This window comes from Mixophyes fleayi, chromosome 2 (assembly GCF_038048845.1).
Source record: "Mixophyes fleayi isolate aMixFle1 chromosome 2, aMixFle1.hap1, whole genome shotgun sequence".
Taxonomy (NCBI): Eukaryota; Metazoa; Chordata; class Amphibia; order Anura; family Limnodynastidae; genus Mixophyes; species Mixophyes fleayi.
The window spans coordinates 272,367,563-272,389,188 of record NC_134403.1 but is presented as its reverse complement, the minus strand read 5'-3'; the positions used below and the strand labels follow the sequence as shown (position 1 = coordinate 272,389,188).

The following is a 21,626-nucleotide window of genomic DNA, read 5'->3' as shown; positions in this document are numbered from 1 at the left end:
TGACCACCATTTCCGTGGTTTGCTGATGCTTCCTGGTGGTATACATAGATGTTAGCATAGCATATTTGCCAACTTTTCATTTTTTACTTCTGGGAGATCCCGGAGGAGGAGTTGATTCGATCACGTCATTTGGCCCCACCCCTACGACTAAATTTACATTTTGTCAAAATTATGCGATTCCCTGCAAATTGCGTCATAGAGGCTCACATCATGCCCACTTCACTAGGAAGTGGACTGGAATTCAGGATTCTCCCGGACATTCTGGGAAAGTAGGCAAGTATGTTTCATAGGTACCTACCATTGCATTCCCTTGGTGGGCTCTACATGCCACAGTCTGACACTGGCTTAGCAGTCAGTCAACAATTAGTTTTAATTGATGTAATGTAATTAGACAATGAAAGCACATGGTCAATTGCTTGCTAATGGCTCTTTTACTTTTATACCTCATTATTAAATAACTCCCAGTGTTTTACTGCTGACAAACGCACAATCTGTATGAAAAAATGACAATGAACATCTACTCAGACTTCAGCATGGTGGATCCCCTGATCCATATATACTAGAAGTTTTCTTTGTAAAGTTATATATTTGCACTGAGAACGTGGGAAACATTTGTGGCATTTGTGAAGAAATAAAGTTTTCAATGTTAGTTAGGAAAGATCCTCATTGTAAATAATGCCATTTAAAATGAGCCATTGAGAATTTTGGAAGATATGAATCCATACAGTCAGCTTAGATAAAGCTTTGTTGTGCCCATTGTGGTATGTGATATATTGTATGTCTGTAACTGTCCCCCCCGTTTGTCATTCTGGGGAAATTTATTGCTCGGAACAACCGAAAGATAAAACACCTTACTCGCATCAGCTCTCATATGTCTGCATATGTCTATATTTACACACTATACACTCCTGTGACTGCTCTCCTACAGGGTTATTGGTGATTGTTATTATATCTCACATATAACAAACCGTACCTTGCTATAAGAAACGTGAATAAGGAGTCTAACCCATTACACTTTGATTGATCATTTTACAACCAGAAAGGTAAGAAATTTGTAAGCATTGAAAAAAACAATAAACAAAAAATTAAAATTTGTACAAATGAAACACATTCTGTAACAATCAGATTCAAACCATAATTTGTTAGTGGTTTTGGAAAATAAAATCATACATCTGGTTGGTATGGCTATAGTATCATTATTTTAACAGCCTAAATATGTTCTCTTAGTGTAAAGCTGACTCACTCCAGCAGTCATATAGCAGCATAAGAGAGTAAATAGGTGCAGTGTCGGACTGGGGCATGAAGGGTCCACTGGAGTGCAATGGTAGAGGCCCATAAAACAGTGTGTGAACCACTTCTTAGAGGAAGCTCCCCACCAAAAGGGGTGCGGCAGTCACAAAAGTGGGTGTGGTCATCCACTAGAGCAGAGTGGGCAGTCCACAGAAGTTTATTTTTTTCTTTTGGTATTTGTTTATTATACGGATGCTACTGTAGCTTCCTAGAGATGTGCAGCATCTTCCACTTGAACTGCTGTTTTCAAATCCCCCATTTGCAACTACCACTCCAAATGGAAGTAGCAGTGAGCTACAGTGGTGGCGTATAATTTACGATTACCAAAAAAAAAAAGAAAAAACTTTGTTCATTTAAATAAGTTTAACTGCCAAAAAATCAACATCTTAATAATAAAGTTTTTTATTATCTATATGTTAAATATTCTGCAAGACTATAATTTTTCTACAAAAAATAAAAGCAATAATATATTTATAATAATACTAATATATAAAAATACTGTACATACAGTTACCTGGATCAAATATAATGCAATATTTTTTTCTCTCTCTCCTCCCTCTCATTTCTCCTATTCTCGTGACTCAATGTGCTGGAAGACCAGCCTAGAGTCTGGTAGAGAAGAATTAGTGGCTAGTGACGTGCAGCAGCCACTAGAGTAGGGAGGTGAAATGTGTTGGCATGACCAGCAGCAGCATCGGGTGACTGACAGTGGGGACCTGTGTGTCAACAGGAAGGAGTAGTGATGCACATGGTGTGGCTGGCAGGAAAGAGGGTGAGATGTGTTGCAATGAGGACCAGCAGCCAGGGCCCTCTTAAGAACATCTTGGGCCCCCGGGCACAGCAGTGCACCGGGGCCCCTATATATACAAAAAAAAAAATGATTATATATATGGGCCCTGCAGCTCAGGGGGGCCCGTCGGAGGTAGCAAAAAAAAAAAAAACCTGAAAAAAAAGAAGAAAATACTTACCTTGCGATCAGCTGGCGATCCGGCTCCCTCCATGGTCTCCTCCGTCGTGCTCCGCAATGGATGTTGGGCGGGCGTGATGACCTCATGCCCGACATGTACTGCGGGCGCGACGGAGTAGGAGACCATGGAGGGAGCCGGATCACCAGCTGATCGCAAGGTAAGTATTTTCTTCTTTTTTTTTTAGGTTTTTTTTTTTTGCTGCCTCCGACGGGCCCTCCTGGGCTGCAGGGCCCCCGGGCACCTGCCCATTGTGCCCAATGGGAAAGACGGCCCTGCCAGCAGCAGTAATTCCAAGGAGGAGTTCTTTTTTTGACAGTAGCCCCACCACTTAATGTCGAAATCAGTACAGTTGCAATGGGGAAAATAAAATTGCATTGTAAAATCATAAATATGTTGCACCTAAAGTACAAAGAGTTTGCACTAGTTTATCAACACTGTCACCTAGAGACAGTTTTTATGAATTGCACATAATCTGACTGACTGGTGGATGTCTGTAACCTAACACAAGAGGCAGTGAGTGACTGGTGGATGTCTGTAACCTGAAACCAGAGGCCAATAGAGATTAGTGACCAGAGGTAAAGTTTAAGAGGAGCTGAAAAGGTTACATATCTGTGCAAGTACACCATGGAGAATAAAAATTGTGAGAGGTTTCCTGTCATTCCAAAAGCCCGGGCAAGCTGGGTGTGTACTGAGTGCTCTGCATCATCATAATGATTGAAGAGGCAGCTCGTTAAACCTTCAATGGCTGAGCAAGCTGGTAGATGAAGTACCTATGAAGGATGGGGCCCACCATGATTAGCATGTTCCTCTGTATCTTGGTAAATGATCTGGGCACTGCCTCCTTGGGAAAGGGAACAGGTCTTCTGGCAATGAATTTCTTCAGTGGGTTAATCTGACCCTACATAGATACACTCTTGATTGTCTTGCAAGATGATTTGTTTCTGGCTTGTCAAAAGGTGTTACCTCTCTAATAGTGTAATTTGGTACTGCTGTATATCAGGCTCTAGCTATCATATAGACACACTAGGCACATGCTATGTTATTATTATTATTTTATTATTTTTTTTTATTATTATTTTATTTTACTTTTAATATTCCTTTTCTTTTTCTCTTTTGCTAATTGCTATTTACCAATTACCCATGTTCCCCATGCCAAATTAATGGAGTAGGGGGTGTTAAATTGAGAGACATAATTGAGGGACATGCAATTACATATTAAGGGCATATTTATTCACAAAGCTTAGGGAAAACACCAACTCTAAATACAGTTCTGTGTACCATATGCCACATACTTCTGCTAACCCGACACACCAAATATTCTACTGAGCTCTGTATATTCTGGTATGTGAGCTTTAGATCTTCCTTATAAGGAGAACTAGATAAAGATAGAGAATAAATTTAAATTGTCATGTGCACTTCATATTGATAAAGCTATGCCATGGACTCATTGGGGTGGATTTACTAAAGATTCTAAAACAAAAAAGTGGAGCTGTTGCCCTTAGAAACAATTTTCTAGAATGTACTAGATTAATGATAGCTAGAATCTGATTGGTTACTATGGGTAACACCTCCACTTTACCTTTTTCTAAGTTTTAGTAAATCTACATCATTGAGTTTTTGAGGGAAAGTACATCAATACAAACCAATCTTCACACTTTAAGCTGCCTGTAAACGGATATCCCAAACCCCTTTGACCAGGCAGTGGGAGCCCAAGGCTTAATTTGTCAAGAGCATACAAATTGCGGTATTTATATAACAGTGTTTTAAAATAAGCAAAGTAGTTTTACCTTTTCCCATTTATTCAGTACATGGAAATATGTTAAAATTGTATGCAACATTGATATGTGAGAGGCCTGCTATCATATCAGATGCTAATATCTAGGATTACAGCATCAATTGTATTCACTCTTCAAAACTGAGCACTCATGTAATACCTGGAGATGAACTGCAGGGGCTAGAACAACCTGTAGCCAATAAGAGTATTGCAGTATTAACAGTAGCATAGAATATTTCAGCTCAATCAACTAATGTCTAACAATGTGTGGGCAAGTGTAGAGTGGAAGAGGTTAGGCCAAAATGTAGCCAATACGAGCATTTGAAGGTCACAAACAGGTCGGAATATTGACGTGAGGTCAGAATATCGACGTGAGTCTATCATCAAACTGATGAGGGAATGTTCTGTTGACAAACGCATTTCTATATAACCAACTTATTTTTTAAATATTTTTATATTTGAAAATTAATTTAAACTTAATCATGTCCATTAACAAAAAATTATTCATCCATATTTTTTTCTATGTCAGCGTCTTCATCTAGTCTCTTGTATTTATATGCTGGGTATTTCTTATCGATGTACTTGTCTGCTGGGAAATCCTGGATTTTAATAATGCAACCAGCATGACTGAATCCTGTGACCCAGACAATTATCTGAACTATAAGACCAACCAGGATAGCTGTTCCTATGAAGCCAATGATGATTCCATAGAGGATGGGCCAGCACCATTCAGTCAGACTTCGATCGTATGGAGGGAGCAGCTGTCTTTCAATGACTAAGTCCCAATCTTCATCCCTTAATCTGCTCACTAGAAGAAAATAGAAGTAGGTTTTTGGAGAATTGTGATGACCTAATACACAAGTACAGTATGCAAAGAAAAAATTAATAAACAAATATATACAATAAGGAGTCTTAGTATTAAGGATAGATTAATGGGAAAATGTAACGGACCAAACGTATTGTGGAGAAATATCCTGTTAGTATATATTTTCTTTCATCACATAAGCACTGCTGTCATTATTCAGTATGTGTTTATTTTACTTTATTTGACCATTGAAATAAATTTATGTCCAGCATGCATACTTACCTACCTTTTTTTTTTTTAAGATTTTACTTTGGTTTTCAAATAAAACAATGTGAACAATAACAATCAAAGAGTAGGTGCATAAAGGTAAGAACCACAGGATATAATTACGGGCATTGAAACAAACAATAATAATAATATCACAATGGTGTTCAAGAGATACCTGGGGGTAAATGTATCAAAGTGCGATTTTGCAAATCCAGAGATTTTCTCGGGAGCTTTGAAACTCGCCGATGTATGAAGCTGAGATTTCATGCAAAATCGCCAGAGTTCTGCTTCTGTCAAAATCGCTATATGCAAAATCGCCAGAGATCAAACTCACCACTGTTTGCCACTGCAGCTATACAGCTCTCAAATGTATGAAGCTGCGAGTTAGCAAACTCAGGAGAGTTTGCTTCAAAACACGCCAGATACAACACGCTGCTTGATAGCAGCGTGTTGTACAAACACATCACTGTTACACTGCCTGTCAGTGTAAAAATGTACTGTATTATGTGATTTTCCCACGCTATTGGGGGAATCACCTAATACTGTAAATAGAGCTTACGCAAGTAGCGTAGCGCATGCACAATGAACTACGCTTCTTGCGTAAGCTCTATTTACAGTATTAGGTGATTCCCCCAATAGCGTAGGAAAATCACATAATACAGTACATAGAGCTTGCACAATGAACGTAAGTTCATTGTGTACCGGACCTCCTACTAGGTAGGAGGTGTTAGCGGCGGCTCCTGCTTTTTTTATTTTTCTTCAAGCAAGATTCAAGTGTTGTTGGATGTACAAATATAGGGCCCTCCTGGCCGAAGCAAAGAAGACTTCTAGCAACAAGGGGCCCCTTCTGGGCGAAGTGAAGAAGAGATTTGTCAAGCATAAACTTTTGGATGGTATAATTAATGTGGGACTGGGGCAAGCCTGGACCATTGGAACTTTAATTTCTTTTGGACATTTCTCAAGCCGGACAATTGTAAGGTATAATTAATCTGGGACTGGGGCAAGCCAGGACAGTTTGGACCAGAAAGAAGACATCTTTGGTGAGTATTTGGGGTGTTATTATTTTTAATAAATATATGTGGTGTAAATGAGGGTGGTTACTGTGTTTATTGTGGGTATTTTATTTGTATTAAATGTATGTGGTATTTATCAGGGTGTTGTGGTTTATTTAACATTTTTTTGTGTGGAACTACAGGTCCCAGCAAGCCAGGGATGTCAGGGCATGTTGGCACTTGTGGTTCTCCAAGTGCCAACATGCCCTGGCTGCCGTGGGTATGCTGGTGCTTGTAGTTATACATGCAGCAGCATGCCCACACTATTTTTGGCAACCTGGCTGGCTGGAACTTGTATTTCCTAAAAACAAAATGGCGTCTGTTTATTTTTTTACTCTTTATCGCAGTATTACCCTACTACCCACAGCCCAGGGGTAGTAGGAAGAGCCCTAGTGCTATCAGCACTGGGCTGGGGGTCTTTAGGGGAGGGGGCCCGCTCGTTTTTTTTGGCGGACCCCACTCCCTATGGAATCCAGCCCAGCGCTGAACAGTCTAGGGTTGGTTAGTCATTATGGCAGGGGGACCCCTGCCGTGTGTCCCACTGCTATAGTGCCGCCAACCCTGGCTGGTTTGCCTAGTGCTGGTAAAGTGAAAATTGGGGGGACCCCACGCAAAGTTTTTCCCCGATTTTCAGGGGACCAGCACTAGTCAGGCAGCACTAGGGTTAAGCTGGAATAGTGGGGGGACCTCACGCTTTTTTTTTTTTTTTTTAACTTTTATCTGTTCTTTAACATTTTGACAGCTGCCGGAGCTCCGGCAGCTGTATGACAGGCAGTGTAACAGTGATGTGTTTGACAACACGCTGTTACAACACAGGAGAGTTAGATAAACACGGGAGTGTTTACATCACAGCAAATTGCCAGAGATCACCAGCGATTTTGAAGATCTGGGTCAAAATCGCACCTTGATACACTTCTGTTTTTTTTTCACTAAAATCGCGGGTTAACACCCGCGACTTCCCGCGATTTTACCACGCTGGCAAAATCGCACTTTCATACATTTACCTCCTGGTGGTGTTTGCGGCACTGTGATGGTCGTCACTTAAAATGGTGACAGTTACATTGTTGGTATTAAGGGGCAATGCGAGGATCCGGTAATGGACCAATGCTCTTTAGGATATAATTAATTCTGACAGGGGAGAGATACAGATAACAGGCATCATAGTTTAACTTGCAGCTTCCCTTGCCCGAGTAAGATTAATTTGATTTGATAACCTCAGATGTGGTATGAATGAAAGAGAGGCTCAGCGTGTGAATCAAACAGCTCCGAACTCAAAGGTGTGTTAACTAAGGAAATATATCTAACAAACTGATGAATAAGTAACATATGGCCTGATTATCTTAGTATCAGTATGAATGAATGACCACTTATCCTTTTGGGGTAAAAAATCCAGTAGCTGACTTTTTAATGATTCAGTGTTCATCTGAGCCGTTAAGGCATTTAGAATCTGAATCACCATTTAAGGAAACATAATCAAGACAATCAATCAGGTTTAACAAGTTTCCTAGAGGTGCTATTATGGTTACATAATATCAGTGTTATCCACAAAACTCACAACTGTAGTACTTCTTTTATTAACCAGTAATTTCATATTCATCAAAAACACTATTTCTATTTAGCTATACTTTATATTTTGCTGCTTACAGCTTGGTAACAACTTGACATTTTTTAATAGATATTAAATAAAATTTACATGATAGATTTATAGATAGTGCTTTCTGTTTAAATGACTTTCTTTTTTCTTTTGTCTGTAATGGAATATGTGAGCGTGTAAGTGTGTGTGTTTGTCATACTTGCCTATGTCCAGATTTCTACTGGATGGCCAAGGAGAGAAGGTAACCCTCCAGCTCCCTGCCCACGTCCCTCCTAAAGTGAGCTAGGTGGGGCTCTTAAGATGCAATTAGCTACGAATTGTATCATGTTGGCCCTGCCTCTCCCCCTGCTGCATGATGAATCGTGTCACCACACCCCCGCACTTGCCATTTGGACCTCTCTTTTGGGATCTCTGGAAAGAGGTGAAGAAAGTAAGGATGTTCGTTTGACATACTGTTTGTCAGGGACAACAATCAAAAACTTTCTTTTTATGATTTTGTTTTACTTATCCCTATTTTTACAAATAGTGTAAGTAAGTTAAAACTAGGGATGAGCGCGCTCGGATTTCTGAAATCCGAGCCCACCCGAACGTTGCGGATCCGAGTCGGATCCGAGACAGATCCGGGTATTGGCGCCAAATTCAAAAGTGAAACTGAGGCTCTGACTCATAATCCCGTTGTCGGATCTCGCGATACTCGGATCCTATAAATTCCCCGCTAGTCGCCGCCATCTTCACTCGGGCATTGATCAGGGTAGAGGGAGGGTGTGTTAGGTGGTCCTCTGTGCTGTTTAGTTCTGTGCTGTTTAGTTCTGTGCTGTTTAGTTCTGTGCTGTGCTGTGCTGTTTAGTGCTGTGCTGTGCTGTGCTGTGCTGTGCTGTGCTGTGTTCTGCAGTATCAGTCCAGTGGTGCTGTGTGCTGTGCTCTGTCCTTCTGAGGTCAGTGGTGCTGCTGGGTCCTGTGCTGTGTCCTGTTCAGTCCAGTGGTGCTGTGTCCTGTGCTCTGTGCTTCTAAGGGCATAGTTATTTCCCCAATATTCCCCTGTGTTTAAAAAAATAAAAAAAAGTTTTTTTAAAAAATACCAAAAACTACTTTAATATTTTTTAATTACCACAAAATTTTCACAACCAATCCTGCAGTATAAGCCCATTGGTACTGCAATATTACCAAGTTCACACATTCAGCAGTAAAAGTCCAGTGGTACTGCAATATTACAAAGTTTACACATTCTGCAGTATCAGTCCAGTGGTGCTGTGTCCTGTGCTCTGTCCTGCTGAGTTCCGTAGTGCTGCTGGGTCCTGTGCCGTGTCCTGTTCAGTCCAGTGGTGCTGTGTCCTGTGCTCTGTGCTTCTAAGGGCATAGTTATTTCCCCATTATTCCCAAGTTTTTAAAAAATAAAAAAAAAGTAAAAAATAATAAAAAATTTAAAAAAAAAAAAATATATAATAATTATAACCAAATTTGCAAAACCAATCCAGCATTATAAGTCCATTGGTACTGCAATATTACCAAGTTCACACATTCTGCAGTATCAGTCCAGTGGTGCTGTGTCCTGTGCTCTGTCCTGCTGAGTTCCGTAGTGCTGCTGGGTCCTGTGCCGTGTCCTGTTCAGTCCAGTGGTGCTGTGTCCTGTGCTCTGTGCTTCTAAGGGCATAGTTATTTCCCCACTATTCCCAAGTTTTTTAAAAATAAAAAAAAAGTAAAAAAAAAAAATATATAATAATTATAACCAAATTTGCAAAACCAATCCAGCAGTATAAGTCCATTGGTACTGCAATATTACCAAGTTCACACATTCTGCAGTATCTTGTGCTACATATAATGGAGACCAAAAATTTGGAGGATAAAGTAGGGAAAGATCAAGACCCACTTCCTCCTAATGCTGAAGCTGCTGCCACTAGTCATGACATAGACGATGAAATGCCATCAACGTCGTCTTCCAAGCCCGATGCCCAATCTCGTAGTACCGGGCATGTAAAATCCAAAAAGCCCAAGTTAAGAAAAAGTAGCAAAAAGAGAAACTTAAAATCATCTGAGGAGAAACGTAAAGTTGCCAATATGCCATTTACGACACGGAGTGGCAAGGAACGGCTTAGGCCCTGGCCCGTGTTCATGACTAGTGGTTCAGCTTCACCCACGGATCTTAGCCCTCCTCCTCCTCCCCCCCCCTACAAAAAATTGAAGAGAGTTATGCTGTCAGCAACAAAACAGCAAACAACTCTGCCTTCTAAAGAGAAATTATCACAAATCCCCAAGGCGAGTCCAAGGGTGTTGGTGGTTGTCAAGCCTGACCTTCCCATCACTGTACGGGAAGAGGTGGCTCGGGAGGAGGCTATTGATGATGTAGCTGGCGCTGTGGAGGAACTTGATGATGAGGATGGTGATGTGGTTATTGTAAATGAGGCACCAGGGGGGGAAACAGCTGATGTCCATGGGATGAAAAAGCCCATCGTCATGCCTGGTCAGAAGACCAAAAAATGCACCTCTTCGGTCTGGAGTTATTTTTATCCAAATACAGACAACCAATGTATGGCAATATGTAGCTTATGTAAAGCTCAAATAAGCAGGGGTAAGGATCTTGCCCACCTAGGAACATCCTCCCTTATACGTCACCTGAATAACCTTCATAGTTCAGTGGTTAGTTCAGGAACTGGGGCTAGGACCCTCATCGGTACAGGGACACCTAAATCCCGTGGTCCAGTTGGATACACACCAGCAACACCCTCCTCGTCAACTTCCTCCACAATCTCCATCAGATTCAGTCCTGCAGCCCAAGTCACCAGCCAGACTGAGTCCTCCTCAATACGGGATTCATCCGAGGAATCCTGCAGCGGTACGCCTACTACTGCCACTGCTGCTGTTGCTGCTGTTAGTCGGTCATCTTCCCAGAGGGGAAGTCGTAAGACCGCTAAGTCTTTCACCAAACAATTGACCGTCCAACAGTCGTTTGCCATGACCACCAAATACGATAGTAGTCACCCTATTGCAAAGCGTATAACTGCGGCTGTAACTGCAATGTTGGTGTTAGACGTGCGCCCGGTGTCCGCCATCAGTGGAGTGGGATTTAGAGGGTTGATGGAGGTATTGTGTCCCCGGTACCAAATCCCCTCGAGATTCCACTTCACTAGGCAGGCGATACCAAAAATGTACAGAGAAGTACGATCAAGTGTCCTCAGTGCTCTTAAAAATGCGGTTGTACCCACTGTCCACTTAACCACGGACATGTGGACAAGTGGTTCTGGGCAAACGAAGGACTATATGACTGTGACAGCCCACTGGGTAGATGCATCCCCTTCCGCAGCAACAGCAACAGCTGCATCAGTAGCAGCATCTACAAAATGGCTGCTCATGCAAAGGCAGGCAACATTGTGCATTACAGGCTTTAATAAGAGGCACAACGCTGACAACATATTAGAGAAAATGAGGGAAATTATCTCCCAGTGGCTTACCCCACTTAGACTCTCATGGGGATTTGTGGTGTCAGACAATGCCAGTAACATTGTGCGGGCATTAAATATGGGCAATTTCCAGCACGTCCCATGTTTTGCCCACACCATTAATTTGGTGGTGCAGCATTACCTCAAGAGTGACAGGGGTGTGCAGGAGATGCTTGCGGTGGCCCGCAAAATTGCTGGACACTTTCGGCATTCAGCCAGTGCCTACCGCAGACTAGAGGCACATCAAAAAAGCTTGAACCTGCCCTGCCATCACCTCAAACAAGAGGTTGTGACGCGCTGGAACTCCACCCTCTATATGCTGCAGAGGATGGAGGAGCAGCAAAAGGCCATTCAGGCCTACACAGCCACCTACGACATAGGCAAAGGAGTGGGGATGCGCCTGAGTCAAGCGCAGTGGAGACTGATTTCCGTGTTGTGCAAGGTTCTGCAGCCATTTGAACTTGCCACACGAGAAGTCAGTTCCGACACTGCCAGCTTGAGTCAGGTCATTCCCCTGATCAGGCTGTTGCAGAAGCAGCTGGAGAAAGTGAGGGAGGAGCTGGTAAGCCATTGCGATTACAGCAAGCATGTAGCTCTTGTGGATGTAGCCCTTCGTACGCTTTGCCAGGATCCGAGGGTGGTCACTCTTTTAAAGTCAGAGGAATACATTCTGGCCACCGTGCTCGATCCTCGGTTTAAAGCGTATGTTGTGTCTCTGTTTCCGGCGGACACAAATCTACAGCGGTGCAAAGACCTGCTGGTCAGGAGATTGTCCTCTGAAGAGGACCGTGACATGCCAACAGCTCCACCCTCATTTTCTTCCACATCTATGGCTGCGAGGAAAAAGCTCAGTTTTCCCAAAAGAGGCACTGGCGGGGATGCTGATAACATCTGGTCCGGACTGAAGGACCTGCCAACCATTGCAGACATGTCTACTCTCGCTGCATTGGATGCTGTGACAATAGAAAAAATTGTGGATGATTACTTTGCTGACACCATCCAAGTAGACATGTCAGACAGTCCATATTGTTACTGGCAGGAAAAAAAGGCAGTTTGGAAGCCCCTGTACAAACTGGCTCTATTTTACCTGAGTTGTCCCCCCTCCAGTGTGTACTCGGAAAGAGTTTTTAGTGCAGCGGGGAACCTGGTCAGTGAGCGGCGAAGGAGGTTGCTTCCTCACAACGTTGAAAAAATGATGTTTATAAAAATGAATAATCAATTCCTCAATGAAGTACAGCACTGCCCTCCAGATACTACAGAGGGACCTGTGGTTGTGGAGTCCAGCGGGGACGAATTGATAATGTGTGATGAGGAGGAAGTACACAGTGTAGGGGGAGAGGAATCAGAGGTTGAGGATGAGGACGACATCTTGCCTCAGTAGAGCCTGTTTAGTCTGTACAGGGAGAGATGAATAGCTTTTTTGGTGTGGGGGCCCAAACAAACCAATCATTTCAGTCAAAGTTGTTTGGTAGGCCCTGTCGCTGAAATGATTGGTTTGTTAAAGTGTGCATGTCCTATTTCAACAACAGACCTCTCAACTGCAGCTCATCCCTCCTCTGCGGGGATAATGTCTCCTGTGCTCTGACACGTCACTCTGTGTACTCTCAGCCTCAGGATCTGACACTACAGCTACCATGCCTCTTGTAGCAGCCCTCACTCCAGGGCCTCTTCCATGTGCAGTGTCCCCCTCTCTCTTGGGTTCACTATAGTGGCATGGAGTTCTCCCCCTCATCCAGGGCACACATTCCTTGCCCTGGCTCAGTCACCACGCTCAGACTTCCAGGCAATGCTGGGGGAGCCTGGGAGCTTCCACCCCAGGTCCCCAGCTACAACTCTCCTCTCCTGTGTCTTCTCTCTCTTTCTGACACTTTAAAGATCGTGCCTTTAAATGAAAAAGTCAGTCTTCATTGCACGACTATGTGCAAGTGCAACAGGGACATTTTTTTGGGTTTACAAAGTCAAACAATAACACTACGACCCTGTCTGTCTGGGGTCTGTCAATGACGAATTGTCTGGAGCATGTTTTGAGGAGGTATTGTGGCCCCGGTATCAAATTGGGTACCGGGGCCACCCCACTATGCAGTCCAGATACTTGTTTGGTGGAATTCCGACACGTGGAGGGTTTTTTAATTATATTGTGGCCTCGGTACCAAATTGTGTACCGGGGCCACCACACTACGCAGTCAAGATACTTGTTTGGTGGAATTCAGACCAGTTGAGGGTTTTATTATTATATTGTGTGGACCACTCTATCTATACCACACTACAACTCTATACCACTCTATTTCCTACTTTAATTCTATTTAATTCTATTTCCTACTTTAATTCTATTACTAATTAATTACCATAAAGAGGAACAAAAAAAAACAATTTTACCAAAAGTATAATATGACTTAGACTTACAAACACTACACTTGAAAGATCGTGCCTTTAAATGAAAAAGTAAGTCTTCATTGCACGACTATGTGCAAGTGCAACAGGGACATTTTTTTGGGTTTACAAAGTCAAACAATAACACTACGACCCTGTCTGTCTGGGGTCTGTCAATGACGAATTGTCTGGAGCATGTTTTGAGGAGGTATTGTGGCCCCGGTATCAAATTGGGTACCGGGGCCACCCCACTACGCAGTCCAGATACTTGTTTGGTGGAATTCTGACACGTGGAGGGTTTTTTAATTATATTGTGGCCTCGGTACCAAATTGTGTACCGGGGCCACCACACTACGCAGTCAAGATAGATAGATGCGTATCATAGATAAAGTACATTCAGTGGTGTGGGGCAAATTGAAAAATATTCAAAATGCACTGACATTATCAAAAACAAGAGGTTGTCACACGCTAAAACTCCAACATGTATATGATGGAGAGGATGGAGGAGCAGCCGTATGTGTAGTGTAATGCAGACCTGTTGAAGGTTTTTTATATATTTTATTGTGGTGCCCAGTGCCCACTCCTCTAGGCAGTCCAGGTACATTTATTGGTGCGATTCATAAAAGTTCAGGGTTTTTAATATATTGTGGTGACCCACTCCTCTACGCAGTCCAGGTACATTTATTGGTGCGAATCATAAAAGTTCAGGGTTTTTAATATATCTTGTGGTGACCCACTCCTCTACGCAGTCCAGGTACATTTATTGGTGCGATTCATAAAAGTTCAGGGTTTTTAATATATTGTGGTGACCCACTCCTCTACGCAGTCCAGGTACATTTATTGGTGCGAATCATAAAAGTTCAGGGTTTTTAATATATCTTGTGGTGACCCACTCCTCTACGCAGTCCAGGTACATTTATTGGTGCGATTCATAAAAGTTCAGGGTTTTTAATATATTGTGGTGACCCACTCCTCTACGCAGTCCAGGTACATTTATTGGTGCGAATCATAAAAGTTCAGGGTTTTTAATATATTGTGGTGACCCACTCCTCTACGCAGTCCAGGTACATTTATTGGTGCGAATCATAAAAGTTCAGGGTTTTTAATATATCTTGTGGTGACCCACTCCTCTACGCAGTCCAGGTACATTTATTGGTGCGATTCATAAAAGTTCAGGGTTTTTAATATATTGTGGTGACCCACTCCTCTACGCAGTCCAGGTACATTTATTGGTGCGAATCATAAAAGTTCAGGGTTTTTAATATATCTTGTGGTGACCCACTCCTCTACGCAGTCCAGGTACATTTATTGGTGCGATTCATAAAAGTTCAGGGTTTTTAATATATTGTGGTGACCCACTCCTCTACGCAGTCCAGGTACATTTATTGGTGCGAATCAAACAAGTTGATGGTTTTCTTATTATATATATTGTGGTGACCCACTCCTCTACGCAGTCCAGGTACATTAATTGGTGCGATTCATAAAAGTTCAGGGTTTTTAATATATTGTGGTGACCCACTCCTCTACGCAGTCCAGGTACAATTATTGGTGCGAATCATAAAAGTTCAGGGTTTTTAAGATATTGTGGTGACCCACTCCTCTACGCAGTCCAGGTACAATTATTGGTGCGAATCATAAAAGTTCAGGGTTTTTAAGATATTGTGGTGACCCACTCCTCTACGCAGTCCAGGTACAATTATTGGTGCGAATCATAAAAGTTCAGGGTTTTTAATATATTGTGGTGACCCACTCCTCTACGCAGTCCAGGTACAATTATTGGTGCGAATCATAAAAGTTCAGGGTTTTTAATATATTGTGGTGACCCACTCCTCTACGCAGTCCAGGTACAATTATTGGTGCGAATCATAAAAGTTCAGGGTTTTTAATATATTGTGGTGACCCACTCCTCTACGCAGTCCAGGTACAATTATTGGTGCGAATCATAAAAGTTCAGGGTTTTTAAGATATTGTGGTGACCCACTCCTCTACGCAGTCCAGGTACAATTATTGGTGCGAATCATAAAAGTTCAGGGTTTTTAATATATATTGTGGTGACCCACTCCTCTACGCAGTCCAGAAAGATACCTTTTTGCAACGTTTTGGACTAATAACTATATTGTGAGGTGTTCAGAATACACTGTAAATTAGTGGAAATGCTTGTTATTGAATGTTATTGAGGTTAATAATAGCCTAGGAGTGAAAATAAGCCCAAAAACTTGATTTTTAAACTTTTTATGTTTTTTTCAAAAAAAATCCGAATCCAATACCTTAAATCCGAACCGAGACCTTTCGTCAAGTGTTTTGCGAGACAAATCCGAACCTCAAAAATAACGAAAATCCGGATCCAAAACACAAAACACGAGACCTCAAAAGTCGCCGGTGCACATCCCTAGTTAAAACCAAACAGCTAAACCTTGATTCTGGTATCTGTGTGTCTGTTGTCCTGATCTCCATCTACTAGGGGATGCTGATGCTACTAATCTTACCCCTTGCAAAAATAAAAAAAAAGTAAAAGATATTGCAAATAATAATACATCTTAGAGACCGATTTGGATGGCAAGATCATAATCATAAGACCTAGTTTTCTTATGTGTCCTTGATACATTTTAGTTATTGTAAGTTGTCTTCTTTAGTTATATAGGTTAACTCCTTTTTGCAGATTTTTTTCCATAATGTTTCTAGCGTTATATTTTAAGTCATTTGCACAACTCATTTTTGTAATGTGCCATTGACCTACTTAACCAAACAGAACGAACCTAGTTATATGTCGCATATTCTGCATTTTTGTCTGTTTTGCCTACTGTTCATTTTGGACTACTCTTCAAATTAATGACAGCTTTTCTTCTTTTCCTTTCTCATGTTCTATTTTACATGTACACTGATCTAAGAGATTAGATCAGAAGTTGATGGCGGTATTGGATTCAAAATACTTAAAGCATGTTTATTATGAAAGATGAACAATGTGTGGGAATACACATATTTATATATCACTAGCATAATTTTTGGGGGAGGTGGGGGGTATTTAAAAATAACATTTGACATCTGTCCCATTTTCATTAAATTGAACCAATGAGCAGTTTATAAATACAGGTTTATCTGAATATGATTTTTCACCATGTTTGTTGTGGAGATACCGAGTTTTCTGGCCCAATTCAACCCAGTTCACGCTGGCTGGCCACCCAGGTGTGCCTTACTATGACAGGGAAGCCTACCCCAGTTCCTTCTAAGGTTCATAAAGTCACTCAGGCAAATGCAGTTACAAAGTAAAACAATACATTTATTGCAATAAAAACAATCACTAGAATATTATATACACACAATAAATAAATGCCAGGCAGGTTCACCACAATATCTGTCCCTCACCCCACTAGCCAGGTGACTGTAACTAGGAGTAGTTACAGTCACCTGGCTGTCCTGAATTGCAAAATGCAAAGCCCATGTGTGACAGACCCGGGCCTTATAGTGATTTGTCCTCAGTGGGCCAATTGAACAACTGTGGCCCACTCTGTTATTAAATGCCGTCTGGTGACCAGATCTGTTATTGCTTTGGTGTCCGGAGAGGGAGGGGGAAGGCAGCTCACAGGAAGTGTGAAACAGCTGTGGACCCTGTGACATCAAAAAAGAGTGGAAGGGGTTAAAAAGAAGAGGATCAGGACCTTATCTAAAATCAGGAGGGGGTCTCTCCCTGTTTGCTAACTATTGTTCTAGCAACTCTGCAACACAGTCTGAATGGCACCATCACCGCAGGTGGAAGACCACTGATGTCATGCTCTACTTTCACCCCTGTTACCACCCAAACTCCTCACAACACCAATTACAAGAGGACAATGAGCAGGGGGTTGACCCAAGGATGTGGTCAGGATCGGGTGTCTTGTGAGAAGGGACAAAAAGGAGCTGTCTGGGGGAGGAGGGTTGTTGTTGGAATCTTGAAACAGCAAGGACTTGGACTGTTGGAGAGTAACCGTATTCTCGCAGGGCCAGAAAGGAATGCTTGAAGCAGGAGCTTCTTGACACAGATCGGGGAGTGTACCTCTAGAACTGATTGTGTTACCACTCCATCAGGAGACACTCGCAGATTCTGGGGCATTGGTGAGCCTACATCGGTAGGGTGACTAATGCCCAGGGACCCCCAAGCTGGTGGAGAGTTGGCCGAGCGGCTGGGATCAGCAAGATACACCTACCCACCTTATGGATCAGAAATCCTGGCCCACTTGGATTGTCAGCTGTGGATTTTATTACCAGGAATTTGGGCCTGCTAGGACTCTGTGCTTGGAGGTAACCTGCTGCGGCCTTTGTTGTGGAGTTTTTACTTGCACTGGTTATTTTCTGACACTTGATATATTTGGTGGGGGAACAAGTTTCTCCTTGGGAAGCACTTTTGTATTTTATTAAGTGTGTGCACTTTGTTTAATAAAAGGGATTATTATTTCTTTCTTTTCTCCATACCTGTGTGACCTGTGAACTTAGTGGACCGGGTATCTAGTGAGCTTTGGTTCCAACCCCGGTGTCCTCACACCATGGATCTTTCAGCTGCATATGTAGCCTCTGGTAGAGAAAGGCAACTCAGCAATCGGGTACAGCTGTACATCATTTGCACCAGAGAGCACACATCTGGTATCCTGCTTTACTTTATTGGTTAAAATATTTTCAGACACAACAGGGGTGGATAACTGCCCATTTCTGCAATTCTGTTCTAGCTCAGACAGAGTCTCAGGTGCCAATAATGCTAGCAGATTATTAGAAGATGCTACTACATTGTACTTACATGGTAGCTCTTTTCCATCCCAGTCACCAAATGGGAGGATTTCTCCTAATCTTTTCTGAGTAGTCATCGGTACAACATCCTCACCAAGCAGTTCTTCTCCAGCCTCCCCCAAGATAGTATTTTGGGCAGCTGCGTATAATCCACTGGGATGGACCTCCCCCTGTTTAACAGACTAAGCAGCCCTTTTTTTTATGTGACAAAAGATATTGTAATTCACATTTTTCAGTGTTCATTCGATACCACTGATCCTGCGACATTTCAGTGTCAATAAGTCCTTGTTACCATGCCTCGTCCTCTGCTTCTTCAAAACTCTGTTGCAGACATTGCATCTGTTCCCAGAGAGGTATGTGGGGACCTAAAGTGAGCATCCATTTCCTATAGACACTAAAGGCATTTGTGAAGATACCGGGTTTTCTGGCCAAATTCTACGCACTTCAATCTGGCTGGCCACTCACGGGTGCCTTCCTATGCCAGGGAAGCCTACCCAGTACCTTCTTATGTTCTTATTAGTCACTCAGGCAAATGCAGTTAGAAAGTAAGGCAATACATTGTATGTGATAAAAAAACAATCACTATATTATTATGCACATACAGTAAATTAATGTCAGGCAGGTTTATCCCATCATCTGTGACTTTCCCCACTAGCCTAAGGAGCTACAGTCCCCGGGATGTCCTGACTTAAAGACCCATGGAGTTCTTCTCTTAGCTACAGCTGTAGTCCATTGGTAGAAAACGAAAACTTAAAACCAGTGTCACTGCACCTTTCATCAATCAAATCTCAGAATGAATAACTCCTCCTTCCCGGAATGGCTCCTTATATGAAGGGTCAAATTTTCACAGTGCTTTCCCCTCCCTGGGCAAACTGCTGGGCCTCTCCTTGTTAAACATTATTGAGTCCTGGACTAGGGGGTTTGGAGAGGGGAGTGGAGTTGAGCTTTACTTCCACAGAACCTCCCCTACCAAATTGTAGACCAACCGTCTGGAGTATTCTTGTGAGAACATTGGTAACCAATTAGCCTCCCCCTCCCCAGTATCTTGCAACCTGATCCCTACCCATAACAACCCTGACTTCACTTTACGGACAATGAAAAAAACTTCACTGCCACATCAACAATATACATATTTACAATGAGCTACAATGTCCCCTTATCCACAGACACTGCAGATGTACTCTGATAAGTTGGGGAACAAAATCAAGGGCTACAAAAAGAACTTGCTATAATCCACATTATGTGAGACAGATGTACACAGTTCCTCAATCTCCCAGCAGGGTCCCATGGGTGTGGACTTATCATCCCACCCAGCTGGAGAGGGACTTTATGCTGCCCTGTGTTATAAGATGAGACAACATTAAAACTGGACCACTCCTGTGCAGTCCAACATCCCTTGGGTGCGTTGTCCACCCTTAAATGCCCAACTGCAAATAGCCCCTTGGCATGTCCTCTGTTTCTGGGGACCAGGCTTCCCTTCCCCACATACTCGAGTCAAAACTGCCCAAGGATAAGAAAACTTTTGGGCTCCTTGTCTGGTTGTTTCTGGCAAAAGATCCAATCCCCCTCTCCCAAACACTCAAGGGACAACTTCCAAGTGGCAGGCAAACGTGGAGCTCCATTAATTCTTTGCTGCTGTGGAATCCTCTGTTCCCCTCCCAAACCAATTGTGGGTGCCCATGTTTGTAAGTTGAAGTGCATCTCCCCTCCCCATCTACCACATCCACCTGTTGCACTACTTCCCTCGCCTCTGGCGCATCGTGGAAGTGTGAATCTTCATTGGAGCCAGACGTGTCCTCCTGGCAGCAAATCAAAAAGGATGGTCGAGTGCAGGGGTCTGGTATGGGGTCCTAGGTACCCAGATTTCCAGCTGGAGTGCAATGCTTCAAAGCTTGTGGGACTGCTGAATCTTGCTGTGCTGGTGCCCTCTCAGACACCCACTCAGTCAAAATCTCCTCATCTGCCAATTCTGCACAGGGAGAGGTGTAGGAGTAGTTTTCCAAGGGCCCCATGGTAGTTGGCCATGACATGACAATTCCTTTATCCTCTTCCATTAATTACAGTCTGTCATCATGATTTCTGCTGAGATCATATGTTGAGCAGCAAGTTTATGTTTCTCTTCTGTCACAATTGGGTACAGCTGTACATCATTTGCACTGGAGAGCACACATGCGGTATTCTGTGTTACTTCATTAGATAAAACATTTTCAGACACAACAAGGGTGGATAACTGCCCTTTTCTGCAATCCTGTTCTAACTCAGACACAGTCTCAGGTGCCAATAACACTGGTAAATTAACAGAAGATGCTACTACATGGTACGTACATGGTAGCTCTTTCCCACCAAATGGGAGGAGTGCTCCAAATCTTTTCTCAGTATATCCTCACTAAGCAGGTCCTCTCCAGCCTCCCCCAAGATAGTAGCTTGGAGAGCTGTGTATAATCCACTGGCATGGACCTCCCCCTGATTAACAGACTGAGCAGCCCTTGTTTTAGAATGTGACAAAAAATATTGTAATTTACTTTTTTCAGTATTCATTCAATAACACTGATTCTGCCACATTTCAGTGTCAGTAAGTCCTTGTCGCCATACCTTGTCCTCTGCTTCTTCAAAACTCTGTTGCAGATATTGTATTTGTTCCCAGAGAGGTATGTGGGAACCTAAAGTGACCATCCATTTCCTAAAGACACTAAAGGCATTGATGGGATTATTCTGATATTTTAAAAGACGTTTGAGGATATTCCTGTGTGTGCAGTACAGGTATGGTACACCCCGGATCTGGCATTCTACTATCAACTCCTCCATACTCATTGTCTCTAGTGGATCTGTAGAATCTGCTAATGGGATAAATTCTATTAGCAGATTTGCAGGGGATTCATCAGACATGTCCCTGTTCTGTAACAATCCATTTTCGTATTGTTTGTACTGCTGATTGTTGTTGTAAATGGATTTTCCCTTGGCCAGATTCTGCATCGTACAAATAACTTAATTTGTAAAGTCATCCATTCTGGTTCATCCCATAAATTCCAGGTACTTGCTTCCTCTTTCAACATTAGGAACACCTCCAACAGGTTCTCCAATTTCACCTGTAGACTGGCTCATAATAACCTTTGGGTACTTCTCATCCCAATAATCCAAAATGTACTGCATTGTGGTGGGTGGTGCAACACATCAATATCCCAATCCTGCAGACACTGCCACAGTCCTTCATCCCAGAAATCCCTTCCCCTGGGTGCACTGGACTGCTTCATCCCTTCCTTTAGGACTTTTTTCAACACAGGGCTGTGATCTGCTCACTTCTTCCCAGAGCTCACACC

General features: G+C 42.7%; 1 protein-coding gene across 1 annotated transcript in view; it reads right to left on the bottom strand.

Annotated features, from left to right (window-relative positions):
• Positions 1–4,532: 4,532 nt before the first annotated feature.
• TMDD1 (transmembrane and death domain 1) overlaps positions 4,533–21,626 on the bottom strand; it is a 35,166-nt gene continuing 18,072 nt past the window's right edge. The window contains exon 5 of the mRNA XM_075197795.1: positions 4,533–4,840. Within this exon, the coding sequence (XP_075053896.1) occupies positions 4,533–4,840 (308 nt within the window). The remainder of the gene's footprint in view (positions 4,841–21,626) is intronic.